The sequence below is a fragment of the Coregonus clupeaformis genome, chromosome 18, assembly GCF_020615455.1.
Source record: "Coregonus clupeaformis isolate EN_2021a chromosome 18, ASM2061545v1, whole genome shotgun sequence".
In the NCBI taxonomy this organism is placed as follows: Eukaryota; Metazoa; Chordata; class Actinopteri; order Salmoniformes; family Salmonidae; genus Coregonus; species Coregonus clupeaformis.
In genome coordinates, this window is record NC_059209.1 from 36,544,714 (window position 1) to 36,571,904 (window position 27,191).

At 42.4% G+C, this 27,191-nt stretch overlaps 2 protein-coding genes across 6 annotated transcripts in view; one reads left to right on the forward strand and one right to left on the reverse strand.

Annotated features, from left to right (window-relative positions):
* The window catches only part of LOC121530764 (CCR4-NOT transcription complex subunit 6-like), a 23,026-nt gene extending 18,686 nt beyond the window's left edge, over positions 1–4,340 (reverse strand). For 2 of the 4 annotated variants that reach the window (XM_041835987.1, XM_041835984.1), the window contains exons 1-2: positions 4,169–4,308; positions 2,899–3,020 (exon numbers count right to left, since the gene is read on the reverse strand). In XM_041835987.1, coding sequence (XP_041691921.1) covers positions 2,899–3,010 — 112 coding nt within the window. In that variant the 5' untranslated portion in view covers positions 3,011–3,020; positions 4,169–4,308. Of the gene's footprint in view, positions 1–2,808; positions 2,818–2,898; positions 3,021–4,168 lie in introns of those variants that run through there. The other 2 variants (XM_041835986.1, XM_045226859.1) reach the window with 2 other exon arrangements.
* Positions 693–26,876, forward strand: LOC121530765 (39S ribosomal protein L1, mitochondrial). Of its 2 annotated transcripts, none has more exons than XM_041835990.2 (9): positions 693–949; positions 11,266–11,374; positions 11,595–11,853; positions 13,001–13,084; positions 14,848–14,919; positions 15,221–15,332; positions 16,506–16,603; positions 19,223–19,304; positions 26,703–26,876. In XM_041835990.2, exons 2-9 carry the CDS (start codon positions 11,295–11,297, stop codon positions 26,804–26,806), a joined length of 891 nt encoding a protein of 296 aa, XP_041691924.2. In that variant the 5' UTR covers positions 693–949; positions 11,266–11,294; the 3' UTR covers positions 26,807–26,876. The 2 variants fall into 2 exon arrangements, with proteins under 2 accessions (XP_041691924.2, XP_041691923.2); XM_041835989.2 differs by lacking the exon at positions 693–949 and adding an exon at positions 4,320–4,428.
* Positions 26,877–27,191: the final 315 nt, after the last annotated feature.

Sequence of the window (27,191 nt, forward strand, 5' to 3'; positions counted from 1 at the left end):
AGAGTTGCAAAGAAAAAGTCCAGTGTCTGTGTTCTTTTGCCCATCTTAATGTTTTATTTTTATTGGCCAGTCTGAGATATGGCTTTTTCTTTGTAAGTCTGCCTAGGTCAGCATCCCGGAGTCGCCTCGTCACTGTTGACAATTTCTTATAGAACGCCAGCAAAAAAAGCCTCTATTTAAATGTTGCTTATGACTGCATTTCACGCTACTTTTGGATTATAATTGGATTTTTAGGCTCGTATGAATGTCCTGCTTAATATAATGTTTGTGTCATCATCACAAATCAACTGCATTATACTTAAAACACTTCAACTTCAACCAGTAAAATGGCTCTTTGGCTTGCTTTTGCTACAGCCTATATCAATGAGCATTATCATCCTAGCTAACAACTGCTGCATCCAAAATAGTTATTTTGCAAAGATCACAACCAAATATAATCTTAATGACTGTTCAAGCAAGAATCAAAAACATCATTGTAAGTGTATGAGAACCCCATAAAAAGTTATTTTGTTTAGAAGTAATAAAAACGTACATCTAAGCTATGTTGAATGAGCGCAGATGGAGATGGCGATGGCTTTCTTACTGCCGCATCTGCGCGTGACGTCTGTGTGTGGTGTACTAGAAAAGGGACTGTGGCTGTGCAACGGCATAGTCTTGTTTTGTTAATTTAGCAGACAAGACGCTCTTATTTCCCGAGGCCTTTTCACAGTCAAGACACGCCTATTTTATAGTAAAAAAAACACGACGTAACATAACAGAATAAAATAGAACAGAATAGTGTGAAGTGGTTAGCATTTTTCAGGATTAGAAAACACAATCTGTCTTCTTTTCAATAAAACAGACATTAGATGTAGTTTATTTTGCCTGTTCCTTGGTATTTACTAAATGGATTAAACAATTCTACATTGAACACTGCATGGCGATGAATTACGGCCATGAAATCTGTTTGGTGAGTAGGCCTAGGCTTAATGATTCTGATGAAAATACACTCTTTGTCTTTATCAAACTATTTGCATATTTTCAGTGTGGAACCTGTCTGTCTATGTTCAGGGGGTAATAGCCTAGGCTAACCAATTCTAAATGCCACTAGCAGTTCGCAAAGTGGGGTCATCACTAACACTAGTTACCACAGCCACAGTCATAAACCCTGCTTGTTTGTACAATTTTGCTTCTTAAAAATCTAATTTTAAACCTAATCCTAACCTTAACCACACTGTTAATCTTATGCCTAACCTTCAATTAAGACCAACATATAAATGTTTGTTTTCATGAATTTTTAAGATATAGCCAATTTTGACTTTGTGGCTATGGTAACTAGTGACAGGCACAAAGTAGCCTCAGCGGAAAATTACGCAATTATTCAAAAACTGCAGCTCATTGTTGAAACGTATATTTCCCTACTTCAGTCAACCAGGCCATTTTGAATTAGTGATAAATGTGCGTGTGTAGAGGCAGTGGTCGGAACGCAATTAAGCGAGTGAGACACACAGAGGGGAAAGGGAATTTAAGGAGCAGAACCAAATATTTATTATAACAACTGTGTGACGCTTGGCTTCGTTTATTTTTTTGTTGTGTCCCGCAAATACACATGTACAAATGGAACACTAGAATCAAAGCTAATTGATGTGGTCTTCAAGACAACCTTTTCGACCAAAAAGTTGTATATATTTGTTATTATCTCTGATTAAAGATCGTGTTTTGACGCCATTTGAGTACTCATGCCCATCCCTACTTAATAGGACAGATTGTTTGCTTTTTATTAGCTTTTCCAAAGCGTCTTTCTTTCTCTCACTGACTGACTGACTAATTGACTAACCTGATAACTCCAGCTAACTAACTGACTGACCTGACAACTCCAGCTAACTAACTGACTGACTGACTTGAAATCTCCAGCTAACTGACCTGATATCTCCAGCTAACTGACTAACTGACCTGATATTTCCAGCTAACTGACTGACAAACTGACCTGATATTTCCAGCTAACTGACTAACTGACTGACTGACCTGATATCTCCAGCTAACTAACTGACCTGATATCTCCAGCTAACTGACTGACAAACTGACCTGATATCTCCAGCTAACTGACTGACTGACCTGATATCTCCAGCTAACTGACTGACTGACTTGAAATCTCCAGCTAACTAATTGACCTGATATCTCCAGCTAACTAACTAACTGACCTGATATCTCCAGCTAACTAACTGACCTGATATCTCCAGCTAACTAACTGACCTGATATCTCCAGCTAACTGACTGACAGACCTGAAATCTCCAGCTAACTAACTGACTGACCTGATATCTCCAGCTAACTGACTGACTGACCTGATATCTCCAGCTAACTGACTGACGAACCTGATACCTCCAGCTAACTGACTGACTGACCTGATACCTCCAGCTAACTGACTGACTGACCTGATATCTCCAGCTAACTGACTGACTGACTTGAAATCTCCAGCTAACTAATTGACCTGATATCTCCAGCTAACTAACTAACTGACCTGATATCTCCAGCTAACTAACTGACCTGATATCTCCAGCTAACTAACTGACCTGATATCTCCAGCTAACTGACTGACAGACCTGAAATCTCCAGCTAACTAACTGACTGACCTGATATCTCCAGCTAACTGACTGACTTGATATGTCTAGCTAACTGACCTGATATCTCCAGCTAACTGACTGACGAACCTGATACCTCCAGCTAACTGACTGACTGACCTGATACCTCCAGCTAACTGACTGACTGACCTGATATCTCCAGCTAACTGACTGACTGACCTGATATCTCAAGCTAACTGACTGACTGACCTGATATCTCAAGCTAACTGACTGACTGACCTGATATCTCCAGCTAACTGACTGACTGACCTGATATCTCCAGCTAACTGACTGACTGACCTGATATCTCCAGCTCGGCCCAGTGTGACTTCTTCCCGTTGGCTGCCTCCTCAGCTGACATGATGGTGTATAATCGGCGGGGATCCGGGGGATCATATTTTTCCTTTGGCATACCTGTTAATCTAAGGAACACACACACACACCAACGAACCAGGTCAAATGCCTAGTAGACACACACCAACAAGCCAGATTATTACACAAGACATGTTGATTCACCAGGGTTTGAATTACACACGGTCTCTTGGGGTTCCTCCTGTCTGTAGGAGGTGCCCAACTTCAATATCTTTAATTGTGGGAGGACCCACATTTATATTTTAGTTATATGTGTGCACATGTCTCACTGAGAAAGCATTCCGGTGTCAGTTACATGGGAAAGGTATCGAAAGCTTGCAGCTACAGAGGAAGTAACAATTAGTAAGACAAATACTTAGAATGTCATGCAAAGAAAAACAAAGTTGAAGTGTAGCTAGCAGGGAAGAAGTTAGGAGCACGCTTAGTAGTTACATAATCTGATTATCTGTTTAAACACAAGTCGGCCACACGTCCTATACCACTGATGGTGGCAACAACACCACCGTATCAATAGGGATTCAATAGGGTTCGTTCTTTGGCTGCTGACCGAGTTTAAGAAATAAACACCGGGGCTGTCATCCGAGAATATCGTTTCGAGGTCCATTGACAGCTGCTTATACAGCTAATTTGTGTCTTTGATAATGACACAGTAACTACAACACTTTAGTAACCAACCAAACTAGCTACATTTCAATAACGTTACCTAGCTAATTGGCAATGATAGCTAGATACCGGTGATAGTAAATGCAGTGACAATTGCGTGTTGATTTGTTATCTGACAGTAGTGGGCATTGCTAAATGTCAAAAGTAGCAACAGCTATGCAACTAGCTACACCGGGCCTGGCTTTGCAAGAGAAGTTTACTTGCCAGCTGTCAAAACCATTCAATGGCATGCATGACACATTTGTACTTGTGCGACAGCACCTACCTACAAATACATCTCAGCAGTTTTAACAACTTGAACACACCAACTGAACGTGTCGTCCCATTACTTTCTAAAGTAAATATACCAAAGGCATGGGTCTTGAGTAATTTGACGGGCGGCTCGAAAGCACACCCTCTCCTGCGCTAGCAAGCTAGCTACCTCTGGCACTTTGGACCTTGGGAAGAGTTGAGGCTAAACGTACGGGAGAAATGCAGAGAGACGTTCGGCCGATACACATTGTCACTGCAACCATGAACAATAAAAATGTATTACCTGCATTCGGGGGGTGGTAGAGAATATTTAGTGGTGATATTGTTAAAGACATGCAGACGGAGTTGTTGAACGTTCAGACCCTGAACGTACCGAACTCCGAAGAGGCAGAAGGAAGATCAACAAACATGGCTTCCGCTAGCGCCGTCTGCCCCCCACCAGAACCAAAGTTGCCTTGCGTTGTTTCTAGACGGGACGAATTTAACGTAGGGCACGTCACAGGTGCGATTTAAACATGGCGACCTGCAGGAGGATTGTAAAAGGTCTGTTCTACAAACTATTTTTTATCTTAAATTCTCATGCAATTCAAGTTTTTAGAATAATCCGTCCGCTTATATCAGAGCTTGGCAATGATGCATAGCCAATGCATTTATGTTACATACAGTAGTTCTTAGCAGTCGACTCCAGCAAACTCGGGCCAGTAGCTAACGTTAGCAAACATAGCTAGTAGCCTTTGCCACTGATTTAGCTAGCTAAGTTATTAGCAAGCTAATGTTCTAACTATTTATGCTAGCTAGTATAATTCAATAACTCAGCGTAATCTCCTACACTAGATGTAACATAGGATACTTAATTAGTGTGATATGTTACGTTTGGTATGGTTACAGAAGACAGATGGTTACTTAAGGAAAAAACAAAAGTGCGGTGGTTGGTCGGGCGTATAACACGAAGGTCTAGCAACCCAAAGGTTGCGAGTTTAAATCTCATCACAGACAACTTTAGCATTTTGGCTAATTAGCAACTTTTCAACTACTTATCATTACATGTTAGTCATTTAGCAGACGCTCTTATCCAGAGCGACTTACAGTTAGTGAGTGCATACATATTTTTTTTATTTTTCATACTGGCCCCCCGTGGGAATCGAACCCCCAACCCTGGCGTTGCAAACACCATGCTCTACCAACTGAGCTACATTCCCTACCCTGGACGACGCTGGGCCAATTGTGCGCCGCCCCATGGGTCTCCCGGTCGCCGCCCCATGGGTCTCCCAGCCGGTCGCGCCGGCTAGCTGTTAGCTAACCCTTCCCCTAACCTTAACCCTTTTAGCTAACCCTTCCCTTAACCCTTTAGCCTAACTCCTAAATGTAACACTAACCATAACCCCTAACCCAGCTAACGTTAGCCACCTAGCTAGAATTCGTAACATATCATATGTTTAAATTCATAACACATTGTAAGTTTGCAGATTCGTAACATATTGTACATTTGGAAATTCTTAATATATAATACGAATTGAAATTTGTAACATATCATACGAAATGGGTGATGGACATCCACAAATTAATACATACCATATGATTCGTAACATATGCTTAATTGATTTTCTCGGATTTACATACAGAATAATACGAAATGCTCTGAGACCAGGTTGCAGCAATAACTAGTCAGTTAGCTATGTAGCTAGGCAGCTATATATTATTGTGATCTAAATAGTGTCATAACCTGCTAATTGTCAATGCTGGGTTGTACTGGCTAGTTAGGGGACCATGCCAATGTTCCCTCAGCCCTATGTTCCCATAGTTTCCAAAGTCGTATGTTCCCTCGGCTCCATGTTCCCTCGGCCCCATGTTTCCACTGCCTTATATTTTTCACATCCTTGATGTACACATCTTTTGGTGAGTTTATCCACTGTTGCATCATGGAACAGAGATGGGCAGTATTTCTGTTACATGTTTTTGAAATATATATTTAAATTACTTTTGAGTATTTTGTCATTTGTATTTCACTGGCCTGAACAACAATACAATGTATTTTGTAATAACACAATTACAAAATACCTTTCCGTACATAAAAAAAAAAATAGTGCCTCACAATTTTGTGGCTCCTATCACCCCAAATGTACTGCATTGGTATCAGAAATGTAATGGCACTATGATGTGATAAGTGTCTGCTAAATGACCATGGGGCGGCGCACAATTGGCCCAGCGTCATCCAGGGTAGGGGAGGGAATGGCCGGCAGGGATGTAGCTCAGTTGGTAGAGCATGGCGTTTGCAACGCCAGGGTTGTGGGTTCGATTCCCATGTGGGGCCAGTATAAAAAAGGATGTATGCACTCACTAACTGTAAGTCGCTCTGGATAAGAGCGTCTGCTAAATGACTAAAATGTAAAAATGTAAATGATGACCATACTGTTATGTGAAAATGAACACTTGCAAAAGCACACTGGGTATTATTCTAATGACTCGGTCACCCAAAAATTCCACATTTGATTACAAATTGATATTGAAGATGGCGCAGACAGACATGTTTATGGACATATTCAATCTCTCCCTATCCTAGTCTGCTGTCCCCACTTGCTTCAAGATGTCCACCTAAATGACTATCGCCGTGTAGCACTCACTTCTGTCATCATGAAGTGCTTTGAGAGGCTAGTTAAGGATCATATCACCTCTACCTTACCTGACACCCTAGACCCACTTCAAATTGCATACCGCCCCAATAGATCCACAGACGATGCAATCGCCATCGCATTGCACACTGCCCTATCCCATCTGGAAAAGAGGAATACCTATGTAAGAATGCTGTTCATTGACTAGCTCAGCCTTCAACACCATAGTACCCTCCAAGCTCATCATTAAGTTCGGGGCCCTGGGTCTAAACCCCGCCTTGTGCAACTGGGTCCTGGACTTCCTGACGGGCCGCCCCCAGGTGGTGAAGGTAGGAAACAACACCTCCACTTCATTGATCCGCAACACTGGGGCCCCACAAGGGTGCGTGCTCAGCCCCCTCCTCTACTCCCTGTTCACCCATGACTGCGTGGCCACGCACGCCTCCAACTCAATCATCAAGCTTTCAGACGACCCAACAATAGTAGACCTGATTACCAACAATGACGAGACAGCCTACAGGGCTGGAGGTGAGGGCCCTGGCGGAGTGGTGCTAGAAAAATAACCTCTCCCTCAACGTCAACAAAACGAAGGAGCTGATCGTGGACTTCAGGAAACAGCAGAGGGTGCACCCCCCTATCCACATCGACGGGACCGCAGTGGAGAAGGTCAAAAGCTTCAAGTTCCTCTGCATACACATCACTGGCAATCTGAAATGAGACAGTGTGGTGAAGAAGGCGCCACAGCTTGGCCCCTAAGACCCTCACAAACTTTTACAGATGCTGTACCACCGCCTGGTACGGCAACTGCACCGCCCGCAACCTCAGGGCTCTCCAGAGGGTGGTGCGGTGTGCCCAACGCATCACCGGGGGCACACTGCCTGCCCTCCAGGACACCTACAGCACCCGATGTCACAGGAAGGCCAAAAAGATCATCAAGGACATCAACCACCGAAACCACGTCCTGTTCACCCCGCTATCATCCAGAAGGCGAGATCAGTACAGGTGCATCAAAGCTGGGACTGAGAGACTGAAAAACAGCTTCTATCTCAAGGCCATCAGACTGTTAAATAGCCATCACTAGCCGGCTTCCACCCGGTTACTCAACCCTGCACCTTAGAGGCTGCTCACTTTAATAATGGAACACTAGTCACTTTAATAATGTTTATATACTGCTTTACTCATTTCATATGTGTATATACTGTATTCTATTCTACTGTATTTTAGGCAATGCCACTCCGACATTGCTCTTCCTAATATTTATATATTTATTAATTCCATTCTTTTACTTTTGGATTTGTGTGTATTGTTGTGAGTTGTTAGAAATAGTTAGATACTACTGCACTGTTGGAGCTAGGAATACAAGCATTTGGCTACACCCGCAATAACATCTGCTAAAAATGTGTATGTGACCAATAAAATTTGATTTGACAATACAAATAAGCATTTATGCCAATTTTGGTTGAAATTAGTTCAATTGGGTACATAGTGCCCAGGGAACATAAAGGTGAGGGAACAAGGGTGGACCCCGCTAGTTTGCTAATTAGCTGAGATTGTTTCTCTAACTTGCCTGTAAACCCGATTTTGTTGAATTGCATTGAATACTAAGTCGGGCAGAAGTGAGCGTGTTGAATCAGGAAAGTTTTCTCTCATGACCTCTACAAGCCAGAATGTTGAATACATATTATGAATATATATTTGAACATACTTTCCCGGTTGTCTGTGCGGTTGGTCTTTTTGGAGGTAGGAATGTGAGACAATATACCCACGGGAAAGTAATAATTACATCAACTTTTCAAAGTGCTGGTAGTGCGTTCAGATTTCTATAATCTAAAGCATGCGCAGAACCAGGTAAACAGGTGCACCAGCTCGGCTAGTATGCATGCATCTCCTACCTGTATTTTTATCTTGTGCTCTTCAGGTGATGGAAATCTGAACGCACTACCAGCGCTTTGAGAAGTTGATGTAATTATTACTTTCCTGTGGGTATATTGTCTCACATTCCTACCTCCAAAAAGACCAAATGCACGGACAACCAGGAAAGTACTTTAAAATATCATTTTATTCAACATTCTGGCTTGTAGAGGTCACCAGAGGAAACTTTCCTGATTCAAATGCTAATTTCTGCCTGACGTGTAATTGGTCAAAGACCAATTAGTGTAAAAAAAAACCCATCAGAATTGGTCTGCCTGTGGAAACACAGCTTGTCTGACCCTTGGGCTGCATCAGACTATCCATTATATTGACCAGATACTCTAGTGGCCGCTCTAACAATGAAAATAAATGCCTTAATAGAACTGAAGGCGGTCAGGAGGAGGCAAGATCAGGTGGGACCATTCTAGCCAATGAGAGGGCAGGTACACATGTGAACAACAGGCACAACTCCGTTTATAAAGTATTTTTTTCTCAATTATTAACCAAATTCGACCTTGACCTCCATACAAAAACTCAGCCTGCTGGAGAACACACATTTTGGGCCCAGTTATCCCTCGCTAGTGATGGGGAAACAGTTTCCTGAAGCATTGAGGCTTTCCAGACAATTAGTAGTGCACTAGATACAGTACCAGTCAAAAGTTTGGACACACCTACTCATTCAAGGGTTTTTCTTAATTTTTTACTATTTTCTACATTGTAGAATAATAGTGAAGACATCTAGACTATGAAATAACACATATGGAATCATGTAGTAACCAAAAAAGTTAAACAAATCAAAATATATTTAAATAGCCACCCTTTGCCTTGATGACAGCTTTGTACACTCTTGACATTCTCTCAACCAGCTTTACCTGGAATGCTTTTCCAACAGTCTTGAAGGAGTTCCCACATATGCTGAGCACTTGTTGGCTGCTTTTCCTCCACTCAGCGGTCAAACTCATCCCAAACCATCTCAATTGGGTTGAGGTCGGGTGATTGTGGAGGCCAGGTCATCTGATGCAGCACTCCATCACTCTCCTTCTTGGTCAAATAGCCCTTACACAGTCTGGAGGTGTGTTGGGTCATTGTCCTGTTGAAAAACAAATGATAGTCCCACTAAGTGCAACCCAGATGGGATGGCGTATCGCTGCAGAATGCTGTGGTAGCCATGCTGGTTAAGTGTGCCTTGAATGCTAAGTAAATCACAGACAGTGTCACCAGCAAAGCACCCCCACACCATCACACCTCCTCCTCCATGCTTGACGGTGGGAACCACACATGCAGAGATCATTTGTTCACCTACTCTGCATCGCACAAAGACACGGCTGTTGGAACCAAAAATTTTAAATTTGGATTCATCAGACCAAAGGACATATTTCCACCGGTCTGATGTCCATTGCTCGTGTTTCTTGGCCCAAGCAAGTCTCTTCTTCTTATTGGTGTCCTTTAGTAGTGGTTTCTTTGCAGCAATTGGACCATGAAGGCCTGATACACGCAGTCTCCTCTGAACAGTTGATGTTGAGATGTGACTTGAACTCTGAAGCATTTATTAGGCTGCAATTTTTGAGGCTGGTAACTCTAATGAACTTATCCTCTGCAGCAGAGGTAACTCTGGGTCTTCCATTCCTGTGGCGGTCCTCATGAGAGCCAGTTTCATCATAGCGCTTGATGGTTTCTGCGTCTGCACTTGAAGAAACTTTCAAAGTTCTTGAAATTTTCCGGTTTGACTGACCTTCATGTCTTAAAGTAATGATGGACTGTCGTTTTTCTTTGCTTATTTGAGCTGTTCTTGCCATAATATGAACTTGGTCTTTTACCAAATAGGGCTATATTCTGTATACCACCCCTACCTTGTCACAACACAACTGATTGGCTCAAACGCATTAAGAAGGAAAGAAATTCCACAAATTAACTTTTAACAAGGCACACCTGTTAATTGAAATGCATTCCAGGTGACTACCTCATGAAGCTGTTTGAGAGAATGCCAAGAGTGTGCAAAGCTGTCATCAATGCAAAGGGTGGCTACTTTGAAGAATCTCAAATATAAAATATAGTTTGATTTGTTAAACACTTTTTTGGTTACTACATGATTCCATGTGTGTTATTTCATAGTTTTGATGTCTTCACTATTATTCTACAATGTAGAAAATAGTAAAAATAAAGAAAAACCCTTGAATGAGTAGGTGTGTCCAAACTTGACTGGTACTTTAGGTTCATCACTCGAGGCTTTGATCAACAGTGGTAACTAGTGGTAACTGCTGGACAAAATAATTTAGAGCAGCCAAATGATTTTCTACCGAAACCAACACCAAACCAATCAGACGCCGGTTCAACGAAACAAAGCTTCGGACGTCATTGATCACGTGCTTCTGATGATAAAGTGATACAGACATCGGCACACTGCTTCGTCGTAAACTCCTTAGCGATTTCGACGCTTGCCTCGGCGCTCTGGTATCAAACGTAACATCACTATCGCTCTGGCTGCATTTACAAGCAGCCCAAATCAGTTTTTTTTTCCCCCCACTAATTGGTCTTTTGACCAATCAGATCAGCTCTGAATAAGATCTGATGTGAAAACATCTGATGTGATTGGTCAAAAGACCCATTAGTAGAAAGAATTGGGCTGCCTGCGTGAAAGCAGTATCTTGCATCTACGACTTATTTTGAATCAGATTCCTGTACGTGTTTTCTTCACCTACTATGCAGGCCTTTTTGGATTGATTTGATGTGTACCATGTTTATCTAACTTGCTAAAGCTTTACAGATAGTGTGGTTAAATTGCACCTATACTTCAAGCAATCAACTATCTGTAAAGTCCTGCGGTGATAATTACTAACTCGCTATGTTTAAATTCTCTTAGTTTTAGCAGGATGCCAAAGACATGTCCTGATGGTTGGTGGTCCAGCATATACAAGTGTCTCTCAGACTGCACCCAGACATCTCCCTGTTAGGACCTATGCTGCCGCGAAGTAAGTCATCACACACTCGCTCACCCTCATCGAATGCTTCCCAAATTCTCCTTTCACGTCATAGACTGATTGAACATAACATTTTAGTTTTTTTTGCTGAATTATAATTTACATGCATACCTATTAGCCTAGCTTGCAAGCATTTCTCTAAGGTGTTAGGCCTACTCCGCTCCATAAACACCAACCTCTTTTAACATAAATAAATGTAACCTTTCCACAGGGCCTTTAAAAAGGAAAAACGAGATGACAAAGAGAGAAATAAGATACCGGTCGTTGACAACACAGGTCGTCACAAACCGTATGGGCTGACCGCTTGGGCGCCGGTGGATGATGTGTACGTAACCCGCTTCTACCCCAAGCCTGTACACGAGACCGCAGTGGCCGTGGATCTGCTAAAGAGCTTCCAGATGCTGGACTATACTCCTCTGGACCAGCCTGTTTATATCAATCTGAAACTGGACATGAAGCTGGAGAAAAAGGTACGGACAAGCCAAAAGTAAGCTAGGGGATGGCTTAGTGCTTATTCAGTACTACCTTCCTGGGGGAAAAAAAAGATGGGTGCTGCACACTTAAGCAGACCGGGATCCAATTTATCAGCCCCTGTGGATTTATTTGTCTATTGCTATCAAAGCATCCAGGACTTATTTTTCTGTAAATAGACTAAAAGAAAAGCTTTGACTGTCATTTCTCTGATCATTCAGCAAGTTTCTCCTATCAGCATCCAGCCCAATATCATTGTGAATAGGCTTAGAAGTTACTTCAAAGAGCTAGCCTGCTGAAATAAAATGGTGATTAAATGCATCAATAATGGCATAAAAAAATAATAATGATGCCAGTCTGAATTAATTTGTTGTGGCAGAGAGGAGGAAATAGAACCCTTCAGGGATTTGACAGTTTTCCAGTATTTAGCAGGGTTCCCATTACAATCTGAAAGAGCGGTTACATTATAATCAGATTTGGCCTTTCTGATTTGTCTTAAACAATTATTCCTCAGTTGCTTAAAAGCTTGCCAGTCCGGGCCTAAACCTGTGTTCCTGGCCTTGACCCAAGCATTATCTCTTTTATGAATGACTTTGGATAATTCCGGAGTGTACCAGGCATTCGATCTACCTTTAACCCATAATGTTTTGAAGGGAGCATGATTATCCACAATAGTATGGAAGACATCTACAAAGAGGCTCAAAGCTTATCTCACGTTCAGGGATAGCTGAAATACAATCAAGGTCACTAAAATAATGAATCATGAATTTAAAATTCCAAAAATGTATGTAGCAATCGCAGATGGCCCATTTTAACTATGCAAAGCTGATGTTGAAATGCATAATGAATTGAGTGCAGTCTTCTTGGTAAAATAAAAAAAATGAACAGGGAGGAAACAATCGAATGGCACCCTATTCCCTATAATGCATTGCTTTTGACCAGGGCCCAAAGGGTGAAAGGTTGTGCGCTATGGGGATTTGGGATGCACACATTGTGTTGTCATGGTGACATAGGATGGTAAATGTTGTTGGGTAAAATCCAGATTCCTTTTCCATTTGCTAGGCACATATTGGTTTGTTATGTAGGCTTTGATGTCGCAGGCAGCACACATGTATTTACATGCATGTTTTGAATCTTCTCTTCCAGAAAAAAGTGGATCCCTTTGTCAGTACAGTTCATTTACCATACTTGTTCAAGACAGAAGTCAACAAAGTTGCTGTTTTTACAGAGGTAGGTTATCTTACTTAACAGTAACCTTTATTCCTTGTCTTTTTCCATCTCCATTGTATCCCCTGTGCTGTTTCCAACATCAATAGCTAATTTATTCATTTGATTTATGTTATGTCTTCCTTGATGGACATGTTAATCAGTCATTCTATTGAAATCCCTTGTTGAACTGGCATTGATGTATACATGGAAATATATAATCTGTATGTCAACTACAACTGGCAGTGATGTACAGTACCAGTCGAAAGTTTGGACGCACCTACTCATTCAAGGGTTTTTCTTTTATCTTTACTATTTACATTGTAGAATAATAGTGAAGACATCAAAACTATGAAATAACACACATGGAATCATGTAGTAACCAACAAAAGTGTTAAACAAATCAAAATATATTTGAGGTTCTTCAAAGTAGCCACCCTTTGCCTTGATGACAGCTTTGCACACTCTTGGCATTCTCTCAACCAGCTTCATGAGGTAGTCACCTGGAATGCATTTTAATTAACAGGTGTGCCTTGTTAAGTTGTGGAATTTCCTTCTTAATGCGTTTGAGTCAATCACTTGTGTTGTGACAAGGTAGGTGGGGTATACAGAAGATAGCCCTATTTGGTAAAAGATCAAGTCCATATTATGGCAAGAACAGCTCAAATAAGCAAAGAAAAACGACAATCCATCATTACTTTAAGACATGAAGGTCAAGAACTTTGAACGTTTCTTAAGTGCAGTCGCAAAAACCATCAAGCGCTATGATGAAACTGGCTGTCATGAAGACCGCCACAGGAAAGGAAGACCCAGAGTTACCTCTGCTGCAGAGGATAAGTTAACTGCACCTCAGATTGCAGCCCAAATAAATGCTTCACCGATTTCAAGTAACAGACACATCTCAACATCAACTGTTTAGAGGAGACTGCGTGAATCAGGCCTTCATGGTCGAATTGCTGCAAAGAAACCACTACTAAAGGACACCAATAAGAAGAAGATACTTGCTTGGGACAAGAAACACAAGCAATGGACATCAGACCGGTGGAAATCTGTCCTTTGGTCTGATAAGTCCACATTTTAGATTTTTGGTTCCAACCGCCGTGTCTTTGTGAGACGCAGAGTAGGTGAACGGATTATCTCCGCATGTGTATTTCCCACCGTAAAACATAGAGGAGGAGGTGTTGTGGTGTGGGGGTGCTTTGCTGGTGACACTGTCTGTGATTTATTTAGAATCCACAGCATTCTGCAGTGATACGCCATCCCATCTGGTTTGCGCTTAGTGGGACTATCATTTGTTTTTCAACAGGACAATGACCCAACACACCTCCAGGCTGTGTAAGGGCTATTTGACCAAGAAGGAGAGTGATGGAGTGCTGCTTCAGATGATCTGGCCTCCACAATCACCCGACCTCAACCAAATTGAGATGGTTTGGGATGAGTTGGACCGCAGAGTGAAGGAAAAGCAGCCAACAAGTGCTAAGCATGTGTGGGAACTCCTTCAAGACTGTTGAAAATGTATTCCAGGTGAAGCTGGTTGAGAGAATTCCAAGAGTGTGCAAAGCTGTCAAGGCAAAGGGTGGCTATATGAAGAATCTCAAATATAACATATATTTTGATTTGTTTAACAATTCTTTGGTTACTACATGATTCCATATGTGTTATTTCATAGTTTTGATGTCTTCTCTATTATTCTACAATGTAGAAAATAGTAAAAATTAAGAAAAACCCTTGAATGAGTAGGTGTTCTAAAACTTTTTACCGGTAGTGTAAATGTCTGTTCTTGTCAGAATCCTGATCAAGCCAAAGTAGCCAAGGAGAACGGAGCAGCATTTGTGGGAGGAGCCGACCTTGTGCAGAGAGTGAGTGTCATAAGTGTATTTCTCTCTCTCTCTCTCTCTCTGTCTGTCTCTCTGTCGCTCTCTCGCTCTCTCTCTCTCTCTCTGTCGGTCTCTCGCTCTCTCTCTCTCGCTGTCTCTCTCTCGCTCTCTCTCTCTGTCTCGCTCTCGCTCTCTCTCTCTCTCTCTCTCTCTCTCTCTCTCTCTCTCTCTCTCTCTCTCTCTCTCGCGGTCTCTCTCTCCACCACCCCCCTCCACACACAAACCACACACACACTTTTTGTTAATGTTTCCTGTTTTCTCTGGAATGTTCTCTATAATGTAGATCTTAGATGATGAAGTGGATGCAGACTTCTACGTAGCGGTACCAGACATCATCTCCAAACTACTGCCTCTGAAGAACAAACTACGCAAGAAGTTCCCCAAGAACAAGAGAGGTGGGCAACATCAATCCATCAAATTTACATCGTCCTTTTTACATTTGTCACAAAGTGCTTTACAGTAATCCGGCCTTAGACCCCCAAAGCTGCTGCAAAGAAGAAAAAAAAACTTAGGAACAAAACCTTGAGAGGAACCAGACTCTGACAGGAGGCCCCATTGCGCTGTTTAAAGGAACAATTCTAAAGGCTTTCCCCAAAAACCTTCCCAATTAAATATTGACTAGCAAAGTAGGCCTACTTGGTAGAATGATATCATGATCATTTGTATCGATCACGGGGCATTGTTTTGCAAACTCCGCCGTCACATTGTACAGTACAAAAACACTGCTAGCCGATCACAACGGTCTGCTCGCTATTCGCGCAATTGAATTGAAGGGCAACTATACCCTCCAAACGATTGTTCCCAGTGGTGTCCTGACGTGATTTTACTGTTATGAACTTAAACCATCAAATTTGTGTGGTTTTTCTATTAAAAAGTGATTTTGAGAGTGAACTTGGAAAACTCAGAAACCTGGAAAAATAAAACCTGGAAAATTTAAATTAGCCAAAAGCTCAAACTGATTTTATAGGGCCCTGCAACTGTAGAGTAACTGTGCTAAAGCGCTAACAATAACACCCTTTTTCAGATTTGAAGGTTGTATTTTTTTCCCTCCAAACGATCAATGTAAATATGATATTGTCAAGTTAAAATGTAATTATTTGTGTATGGTGGGTAGGTCGTTATAGGCTACATACGCAGCCCGCAAATTACAGATAACATTTCAATAATGCATCATCTGCTTTCCCGGGCCAGTATTCTTTTCATTCAGGCCAGTAGCTTTCAGTTTGCACCGGCCCGGTGTGCCACTGGTGAATGCACCTCAATGTCAAGCCCTGCAGGGGCTAATTTAAAAGATAGCTAGTCATTATTAGCCTGGTTCTGTATTGAATACAGGTACATTATGGGACACGGGTCAAGAAAAATGTGTGCAACCAAATCATGTGCTGGTGCCACCAACTGAAAAAGTTAATTTAGAGTCCTGGTTAGGAGTACTCATTACCTAACCATGTTTCTCTCTGGCTGTACCAGGTAGAAGTTAGTATTCATTACCTAACCATGTTTCTCTCTGGCTGTACCAGGTAGAAGTTAGTACTCATTACCTAACCATGTTTCTCTCTGGCTGTTTTCAGGGTCGGTTGGAGTCGACATTCCCAAGATGCTGGAGTTGTTTAAGACTGGCCATGAGTACATAGTGGAGAAGGACACTGTCATGACTAGAGTAGGCACGGTGAGTCTAAAGGACACTGTCATGACTAGAGTAGGCACGGTAAGTCTAAAGGACACTGTCATGACTAGAGTAGGCACGGTAAGTCTAAAGGACACTGTCATGACTAGAGTAGGCACGGTAAGTCTAAAGGACACTGTCATGACTAGAGTAGGCATGGTAAGTCTAAAGGACACTGTCATGACTAGAGTAGGCATGGTAAGTCTGAAGGACACTGTCATGACTAGAGTAGGCATGGTAAGTCTAAAGGACACTGTCATGACTAGAGTAGGCACGGTAAGTCTAAAGGACACTGTCATGACTAGAGTAGGCATGGTGAGTCTAAAGGACACTGTCATGACTAGAGTAGGCATGGTGAGTCTGAAAGGACACTGTCATGACCTACAGTATAATCACCCGAGTTAAAGACACTGCCATACAGTAGTAATCACCGAGTCTAAAGACACTATCATACTAGTATAATCACCCGTGACGTCTAAAGCAGTACCTACAGTCATGACTAGACGTTAAGGCATGACCTACAGTCTAAACCCCGGCGTTACGGAATTACCTACATTATAATCACCCCGACGTTAAAGCATTACCTACAGTATAATCACCCCGACGTTAAAGCATTACCTACAGTATAATCACCCCGACGTTAAAGCATTACCTACAGTATAATCACCCCAACGTTAAAGCATTACCTACAGTATAATCACCCCGACGTTAAAGCATTACCTACAGTATAATCACCCCGACGTTAAAGCATATGTGTAATCCTCACATAAATGTCTGTCAGATTACCCAAGTACCATCCAGTGCATCATTGTGTTACTAACATGACATATACCTATACTAGAGTAACTAAGGTGTAATAACCTATGTAATAACCTATGTAATTATGAACTAGTAATAGCAATAGAACATAATCGTGCACAATTTACCACTTTTATGCCAGCAGTTATGGAATTGGAAAAACTGTGCTCTATATAGGCAGGGAAAACCTGTTTAGATGATTTCTTGTATATCATCAAAATAAATCACAGCACGTTTCAGGACTAATTCAGCAGTTTTTACCTGATTTAGCTAGAATACTATTGGCAATTAATGTTGAAAGTCCTATTTATATTCATAAAACATAAGTTGAAAATGAAGCTGTCCCTGCTTCCTGTTGACAATAACTTTTGATAAGTAGACCAATGTCAAAACAACATTTTGAAGTGTCCAAATCAATAATTTATATGTCAGAAATAGTTTGTGATATATTGAAAACGTAAACAATATTTCCAGTTTATATCACTGGTTAGAGGACAACCTGCTGAAGACAGTCAGTTACATTTTGGAGTGATGCATTTTGATTTGGTGGTCGCCAAAACGGAAAGAGAAACGCAATATCATGTTGAAATCAATAGAACGAGAGGGGGGAGACCAAACATACACTACACTGATCTGGGAATAATATGTACAGTGCCTTCAAAGTATTCAGACCCCTTGACGTTTTTCCACATTTTGTTACGTTACAGCCTTATTCTAAAATTGATTAAAATGTTTTTTTTCCCTCTAATCAATGTACACACAATACCCCATAATGACAAAGCGAAAACAGGTTTTTAGAAATGTTTGCAAATGTATTACAAATAAAAAACATATCTTATTTACATAGGTATTCAGACCCTTTGCTATGAGACTCGAAATTGAGCTGAGGTGCATCCTGTTTCCATGACGCTTGGCATTCAGGCCAAAGAGTTCAATCTTGGTTTCATCAGACCAGAGAATCTTGTTTCTCATGGTCTGAGAGTCCTTTAGGTGCCTTTTGGCAAACTCCAAGAGGGCTGTCATGTTCCTTTTACTGAGGTGTGGCTTCCGTCTGGCTACTCTACCATAAAGGCCTGATTGGTGGAGTGCTGCATGGATGGTTGTCCTTCTGGAAGGTTCTCCCATTTCCACAGAGGAACTCTGGAGCTCTGTCAGAGTGACCATCGGGTTCTTGGTCACCTCCCTGACCAAGGCCCGTCTCCCCCGATTGCTCAGTGTGGTTGGGCAGCCAGTTCTAGGAAGAGTCTTGGTGGTTCCAAACTTCTTCCATTTAAGAATGATGGAGGTCACTGTGTTCTTGGGGACCTTCAATGCTGCAGAAATGTTTTGGTACCCTTCCCCCAGATCTGTGCCTCGACACAATCCTGTCTCGGAGCTCTACGTACAATTCCTTCGACCTCATGGCTTGGTTTTTGCTCTGACATGCACTGTCAACTGTGGGACCTTATATAGACAGGTGTGTGCCTTTCCAAATCATGTCCAATCAATTGAATTTACCACAGGTGGACTCCAATCAAGTTGTAGAAACATCTCAAGGATGATCAATGGAAACAGGATGCACCTGAGCTCAATTTCGAGTCTCATAGCAAAGGGTCTGAATACTTATGTAAATAAGGTAATTCTGTTTTTTTTTTTGTCCTTATGGGGTGTTGTGTGTAGATTGATGAGTAAAATGTTTTATTTAATTCATTTTAGAATAAGGCTGTAACGTAACAACGTGGAAAAAGTCAAGGGGTCTGAGTACTTTCCGAATGCACTTTACATTTTAATGTATTCAATGTATTATGTCTGATACTGTGCTCAACGTTGTTGTCCTCCCCACAGCTGGACATGCCCAAGCAGCAGCTCATAGCCAACATACAGACTGTTGTTCAAGATGTCTGTTCCCACCGGCCCGCTAGCTTAGGTACGTACCATGATGATGAATGAATATTATTTGACAAATACCAGGTTTTTAAAGTAAATGACATACACTGTGTACACATTAGGAACAACTGCTCTTTCCATGACAGACTGATCAGGTGAAAGCTATGATCCCTTATCGATGTCACTTGTTAAATCCACTTCAATCAGTGTAGATGAAAGGGAGGAGACGGCTTAAAGAATGAGTTTTAAGCCTTGAGACAATTGAGACATAGATTGTGTACGTGTGCCGTTCAGAGGGTGAATGGGCAAGACAAAAAGATTTAAGTGCCTTTGAACAGGTTATGGTAGTAGGTGCCAGGCGCACCGGTTTGAGTGTGTCAAGAACTGCAACGCTGCTGGGTTTTTCACACTCAGCAGTTTCCGGTGTGTATCAAGAATGATTCACCACCCAAAGGACATCCAGTCAACTTGACACAACCGTGGGAAACATTGGAGTCAGCATTGGCCAGTATCCCTGTGGAACGCTTTCCACACCTTGTAGAGGCCATGCCCTGACAAATTGAGGCTGTTCTGAGGGCAAAAGGGGGGTGCAACTCAATATTAGGAAGGTATTCTTAATGTGTTGTACAATCAGTGTATATGACATGTATATCACATTGGGATTTAGAGGGTTAAAGTACGTAAAGAGTAGCCTCAGTCATATGAGTACAACTATACATACCTGGATATACCCACCCTCCTTGACAACATGACCGCTCCAAGGCTCTCTGGGACTCATTTGGCAGTGAGACTTCAAGGCAGTGCTACATGCTATCATACGGTCCATGATTTGTCATTATAGTTAATAAACTACACATTCCACACCATGATTCCACATTTTAGTTATTGAACTACACATTCCACACCATGATTCCACATTATAGTTATTGAACTACACATTCCACACCATGATTCCACATTATAGTTATTGAACTACACATTCCACACCATGATTCCACATTATAGTTATTGAACTACACATTCCACACCATGATTCCACATTATAGTTATTGAACTACACATCCCACACCATGATTCCACATTATAGTTATTGAACTACACATTCCACACCATGATTCCACATTATAGTTATTGAACTACACATTCCACACCGTTATTCCACATTATAGTTATTGAACTACACATTCCACACCATGATTCCACATTATAGTTATTGAACTACACATTCCACACCATGATTCCACATTATAGTTATTGAACTACACATTCCACACCATGATTCCACATTATAGTTATTGAACTACACATTCCACACCATAATTCCACATTATAGTTATTGAACTACACATTCCACACCATGATTCCACATTATAGTTATTCAACTACACATTCCACACCATGATTCCACATTATAGTTATTGAACTACACATTCCACACCATGATTCCACATTATAGTTATTGAACTACACATTCCACACCATGATTCCACATTATAGTTATTGAACTACACATCCCACAGCACTGTATGTGGGTGTGTGGACTTTTAATACAAAGCCTTCCAATACAATATTGTGTGCTAGATAGGTGTGTGATTTTTTTGCCTACAAACTCAACCAAACCAATAGGGATTTGTGTGTATTATTATTATAATGTTTCCTGACTGAGGTGTTGTGTGTCATAATGAGAACCTAGATAAGAGTTGGTGCTGAAGGGACTGGGCTGGGCGAAGTGGGAGGATGATTATTGACTCCTGCTCTGACTGACATTTGTTACCCACCTTGTTATACTGGTGGTCGTTTGAAGACTCTTAGTGTACACACACACACTAGATATATCCAACCCACCTGGGGAAAATAGTGTGTGAAGTGATGTTCTCTTTAATTCTGTGCCCAAAGGATAACTACACTGAAGGAGCTATAGCACAAGGCCAGAACTCATACAGTGCGTTCGGAAAGTATTCAGACCCCTTGACTTTTTCCACATTTTGTTTACGTTATAGCCTTATTCTAAAATTGATTCAATAAACAATTCCTCATCGATCTACATACAATACCCCATAATGACAAAGCGATTTTTTTGGGAAATGTATTAAAATTGAAAAACAGAAATACCTTATTTAAGGAAGTATTCAGACCCTTTGCTATGAGACTCGAAATTGAGTTCAGGTGCATCCTGTTTCCACTGATCATCCTTGAGATGTTTCTACAACTTGATTGGAGTCCACCTGTGGTAAATTCAATTGATTTGGACATGATTTTGGAAAGGTACACACCTGTTTAAATAAGGTCCCACAGTTGACAGTGCATGTCAGAGCAAAAACCAAGCAACGAGGTCAAAGGAAATGTCCGTAGAGCTCCGAGACAGGAATGTGTCGAGGCACAGATCTGGGGAAGGGTACCAAAACATTTCTGCAGCATTGAAGGTCCCCAAGAACACAGTGGCCTCCATCATTCTTAAATGGAAGAAGTTTGGAACCACCAAGACTCTTCCTAGAGCTGGCCACCCAGCCAAACTGAGCAATCGGGGTGAAGGGCCTTGGTCAGGGAGGTGACCAAGAACCCAATGGTCACTCTGACAGAGCTCCAGAGTTCCTCTGTGGAGATGGGAGAACCTTCCCGAAGGACAACCATCTCTGCAGCACTCCATCAATCAGGCCTTCATGGTAGAGTGGCCAGACGGAAGCCACTCCTCAGTAAAAGGCACATGACAGCCTGCTTGAAGTTTGCCAAAAGGCACCTAAAGGACTCTCAGACCATGAGAAACAAGATTGAACTCTTTAGCCCAGGGGTGTCAAACTCATTTTAGCTCAGGGGCCACATGGAGGAAAATCTATTCCCAAGTGGGCCGTACCGGAAAAATCATGGTATATATAACTTAAAAACAACAACTTCAGATTGTTTTCTTTGTTTTAATACGATCAACATACAACATAAAGCTGGAGCCTGAGGACAGTGTCCAAAATAGTACAAGCACAACATCACTATTAATCATAAAACACGTCAAGTTTATTTGAAAATTCTAAAGAAAAAGAACACACAAACACACAATGCCTCAGTGATTAACAGAACTGTTTCATAGATCACAGAACTATATCAGGGTGTCATTTCTCAGGCAGAAATGTAGATAAAAATAATGAAATCCTGTTCCCCAAACAAGTGCAAGAACCACAGAGTCAAGAATAGGTTAAATATACAAATAAAATAAAATCAATTAAAAACAATAGCACATCAACATAAAAACATAAACATAAATCTGAAAGCGTTGCTCAAACTCCCGTAACAGTCCCGTTATTTTATCTTTGAACCGCTTCATGTCTGCCACATGTTGGGTCGCGCACACATTTTTCAGACAGGGGAAGTGAGCTGCATCACCACCGGCAAGTTGTCTCCCACAATGACAGCTTCAACTTGAAAGAACGTATGCTGTCATAATACTGCGTGACAACTTTGTTGCGCCCTTGCAGCTGTTTGTTCAAGTTATTCAGGTGCTCTGTAACATCCACCATAAATGCAAGGTCCTGCATCCATTCTGCGGAATGAAATTCTAACACTGGTTTGCCCTTTTCTTCCATGAACTGTTCAATTTCTTCTCGTAAATCAAAGAAACGCCTCAGCACAGCACCTCGGCTTAACCATCTTACCTCAGTGTGGTATGGCAGGCCATAGATGTGGTCTTTCTCTCTGAGAAGGCTGTCAAACTGACGGTGATTCAGGCTTCTGGATCGGATGAAATTAACAGTTTGGATGACCACCTTCATGACGTTATCCATCTTTAATGACTTGCAACACAAAGCCTCCTGGTGCAAAATATAGTGAAAAGTCAAAAATCACGTCCTCCACTTGCAGATTGCACTTTCTCTCTGAACTTTGTCACAACGCCTGCTTTTTCCCGATCATTGAGGGCGCACCATCTGTAGCCAGGCTGACAGCGCGGGACCAGTCCACTCCGACCCTGTCCAGCGCGCCGACGAGTGCGGTAAAAATATCAGCTGCTGTCGTTGTATCTGTCATCGGCACCAACTCCACGAACTCCTCGGTGACGGTCAATGTGTCATCAACTCCGCGGATGAAAATGGCCAGTTGTGCAACATCTGTAATGTCCGTGCTTTCATCAATTGCAACCAAAACGCAATAAATGACTTTACTTTTTGCTTCAACTGGCTGTCCAAATCCACTGAAAGATCGGAAATCCTGTCTGCAACTGTGTTTCTTGTCAGGCTGATATTTGCAAAAGCCTGCCGCTTTTCAGGGCACACAATCTCCGCTGCCTTCATGCATGTTTTTACAAATTCACCCTCACTAAATGGTTTTGAAGCCACTGCGATTTCATTAGCAATGAGGTAGCTAGCTTTCACTGCAGCGTCACTGATGTCTCGGCTGTGAGTAAACACAGACTGCTGTTTCTTCAGACCCGCCAACAGTTCATTCACCTTCTCTCATCTCCGCTGTCCTTGAAAGTTGTCATATTTGTCGGCATGAAGACTCACATAGTGGCGACGAAGGTTATATTCTTTCAGCACTGCAACATGCTCTGAACACACCAAACATACAGCTTTCCCATTCAATTCCGTGAATAAATAGGATGACCATTTTTCTTGGAACACTCTGCACTCTGCGTCCACTTTTCTCTTTTTTGACAGAGACATATTGGGGCAATGAGGGTGCCAAAGCACATAATGTTAAAAGTAGAAGCCGTAATAAATATCGCGGGAAAAACAAAGTAGTTTTGGTGGGGTTATCATTCAAAACCCTTTTATTCAAGAATGTACTGATCCTTTCGATGTATTTTACTTTTAGGTTAGTTCTATTTACAGTGGGGGAAAAAAGTATTTAGTCAGCCACCAATTGTGCAAGTTCTCCCACTTAAAAAGATGAGAGAGGCCTGTAATTTTCATCATAGGTACACGTCAACTATGACAGACAAATTGAGAAAAAAAAATCCTGAAAATCACATTGTAGGATTTTTTATGAATTTATTTGCAAATTATGGTGGAAAATAAGTATTTGGTCACCTACAAACAAGCAAGATTTCTGGCTCTCACAGACCTGTAACTTCTTCTTTAAGAGGCTCCTCTGTCCTCCACTCGTTACCTGTATTAATGGCACCTGTTTGAACTTGTTATCAGTATAAAAGACACCTGTCCACAACCTCAAACAGTCACACTCCAAACTCCACTATGGCCAAGACCAAAGAGCTGTCAAAGGACACCAGAAACAAAATTGTAGACCTGCACCAGGCTGGGAAGACTGAATCTGCAATAGGTAAGCAGCTTGGTTTGAAGAAATCAACTGTGGCAGCAATTATTAGGAAATGGAAGACATACAAGACCACTGATAATCTCCCTCGATCTGGGGCTCCACGCAAGATCTCACCCCGTGGGGTCAAAATGATCACAAGAACGGTGAGCAAAAATCCCAAAACCACACAGGGGGACCTAGTGAATGACTTGCAGAGAGCTGGGACCAAAGTAACAAAGCCTACCATCAGTAACACACTACGCCGCCAGGGACTCAAATCCTGCAAGGCCAGACGTGTCCCCCTGCTTAAGCCAGTACATGTCCAGGCCCGTCTGAAGTTTGCTAGAGTTCATTTGGATGATCCAGAAGAGGATTGGGAGAATGTCATATGGTCAGATGAAACCAAAATATAACTTTTTGGTAAAAACTCAACTCGTCGTGTTTGGAGGACAAAGAATGCTGAGTTGCATCCAAAGAACACCATACCTACTGTGAAGCATGGGGGTGGAAACATAATGCTTTGGGGCTGTTTTTCTGCAAAGGGACCAGGACGACTGATCCGTGTAAAGGAAAGAATGAATGAGGCCATGTATCGTGAGATTTTGAGTGAAAACCTCCTTCCATCAGTAAGGGCATTGATGATGAAATGTGGCTGGGTCTTTCAGCATGACAATGATCCCAAACACACCGCCCGGGCAACGAAGGAGTGGCTTCGTAAGAAGCATTTCAAGGTCCTGGAGTGGCCTAGCCAGTCTCCAGATCTCAACCCCATAGAAAATCTTTGGAGGGAGTTGAAAGTCTGTGTTGCCCAGCGACAGCCCCAAAACATCACTGCTCTAGAGGAGATCTACATGGAGGAATGGGCCAAAATACCAGCAACAGTGTGTGAAAACCTTGTGAAGACTTACAGAAAACGTTTGACCTGTGTCATTGCCAACAAAGGGTATATAACAAAGTATTGAGAAACTTTTGTTATTGACCAAATACTTATTTTCCACCATAATTTGCAAATAAATTCATTAAAAATCCTACAATGTGATTTTCTGGATTTTTTTCCCTCATTTTGTCTGTCATAGTTGACGTGTACCTATGATGAAAATTACAGGCCTCTCTCATCTTTTTAAGTTGGAGAACTTGCACAATTGGTGGCTGACTAAATACTTTTTTTCCCCACTGTAGCTTTAGGTTTCTAGAGCTGCAGAAAGTACACATTAAACCGCTTGAAAAGAGACAGAAGCAGGGAGAGAGGCAGGCAGAGAGAGAGGGAGGGAGGCAGGGAGGGAGGCAGGGAGGGAGAGAGGCAGGCAGGGAGAGAGAGAGAGAGAGAGAGGGAGGCAGGCAGGGTGAGAGTGGCAGGCAGGGAGAGAGAGAGGGAGGCAGGCAGGGAGAGAGAGAGAGAGGGAGGCAGGCAGGGAGGGAGAGAGGCAGGCAGGGAGAGGGAGGGAAGCAGGCAGGGAGAGGGGGGCAAGCAGAGAGAGAGGCAGGCAGGCAGGGAGAGAGGCAGGGAGAGAGGCAGGCAGGCAGGCAGGGAGAGAGGGAAGCAGGCAGAGAGGCAGGCAGGCAGGGAGAGAGGGAGGGAGGCAGGCAGGGAGAGAGGGAGGGAGGGAGGCAGGCAGGGAGGCAGGGAGAGAGGGAGGCAGGCAGGCAGGGAGAGAGGCAGGCAGGGAGAGAGGGAGGGAGGCAGGTAGGGAGAGAGGCAGAGAGAGAGGGAAGCAGGCAGAGAGGCAGGCAGGGAGAGCGGCAGGCAGAGAGAGAGGCAGGGAGAGAGGCAGGCAAGCAGGGAGAGAGACAGGGAGGAACACAAATAGCCTCAGGGAGAGTATTCTAGAATGTAGTGGAAATCTTCTTGACAACAGGTCTGAAAAGAAAACAGTAGCTTTGTCAAATTGCATCAGACGTGTTGTGTCTCGGCAACTCTGTTCAGGTGTGTCTTTAAAACCCAGCATTATACCACACCAGTCTTAATGTCTATCCAGAGGGAATTCTGTACTTCAGTGTTTTCTGATGAATGTGAAAGAAAGGGCAGTAAGGCGTAGGGGCCTAAACAGGGATTGAACCCCCACCGCCGGCAGCACTACTACTAGACTCTGTTTCAATGTCTCTGACACCCCTCCCCTCTTCCCCCCCTCTACCCCTCCCCTCTACCCCCCTCCCCCCTCTACCCCTCCCCTCTTCCCCCCCTCTACCCTTGCCTCCACAGGTCATTTCATAGAGCGAGCGATCGTCAGCTGTCAGACGAGTGAAGCCCTGCTCTTTAAGAGTGAAGAACTCGTACAGAAAGTGACAGTGAAAAAGGACGCTTGATGGATCTTGTGATTTTATGTATTGTGTATAATGTATTGAATAAAGTATGAAGATATTGTGGATTTACTGACTGCCTTGTGGACATTGCATATTTAGAATTGTCTTAGACGCTCTGAATAAGTTTCCTGTTGAAACCGACTGACCATGTGTAGAGAAATGGAATGTGATCTCGCGAGAAAAGGATGATCGGTCGAGGCTACTGGATAAGAGCTGAATAACTAAAAGGTATATGTAACTGCTATTAATAGAAAATAATATTGAGTAGGCCGGTATAGGCCAAGGAATGATCTAATGGTACACCGACTATTCCACTCTGCAACACTAGATGGCAGTATCAACATGTACAACAATTCTTATTGCATTCCCAGGAGTTAGAGGTTGAATT

Coding starts and splice junctions, on each gene's coding strand:
- LOC121530765 (XM_041835989.2), top strand. CDS start 4,401: ATGGCGACCTGCAGGAGGATTGTAAAAG. Junction 4,429..11,265: donor CTGCAGGAGGATTGTAAAAG/GTCTGTTCTACA, acceptor AAATTCTCTTAG/TTTTAGCAGGATGCCAAAGA. Junction 14,920..15,220: donor GAGCCGACCTTGTGCAGAGA/GTGAGTGTCATA, acceptor TCTATAATGTAG/ATCTTAGATGATGAAGTGGA.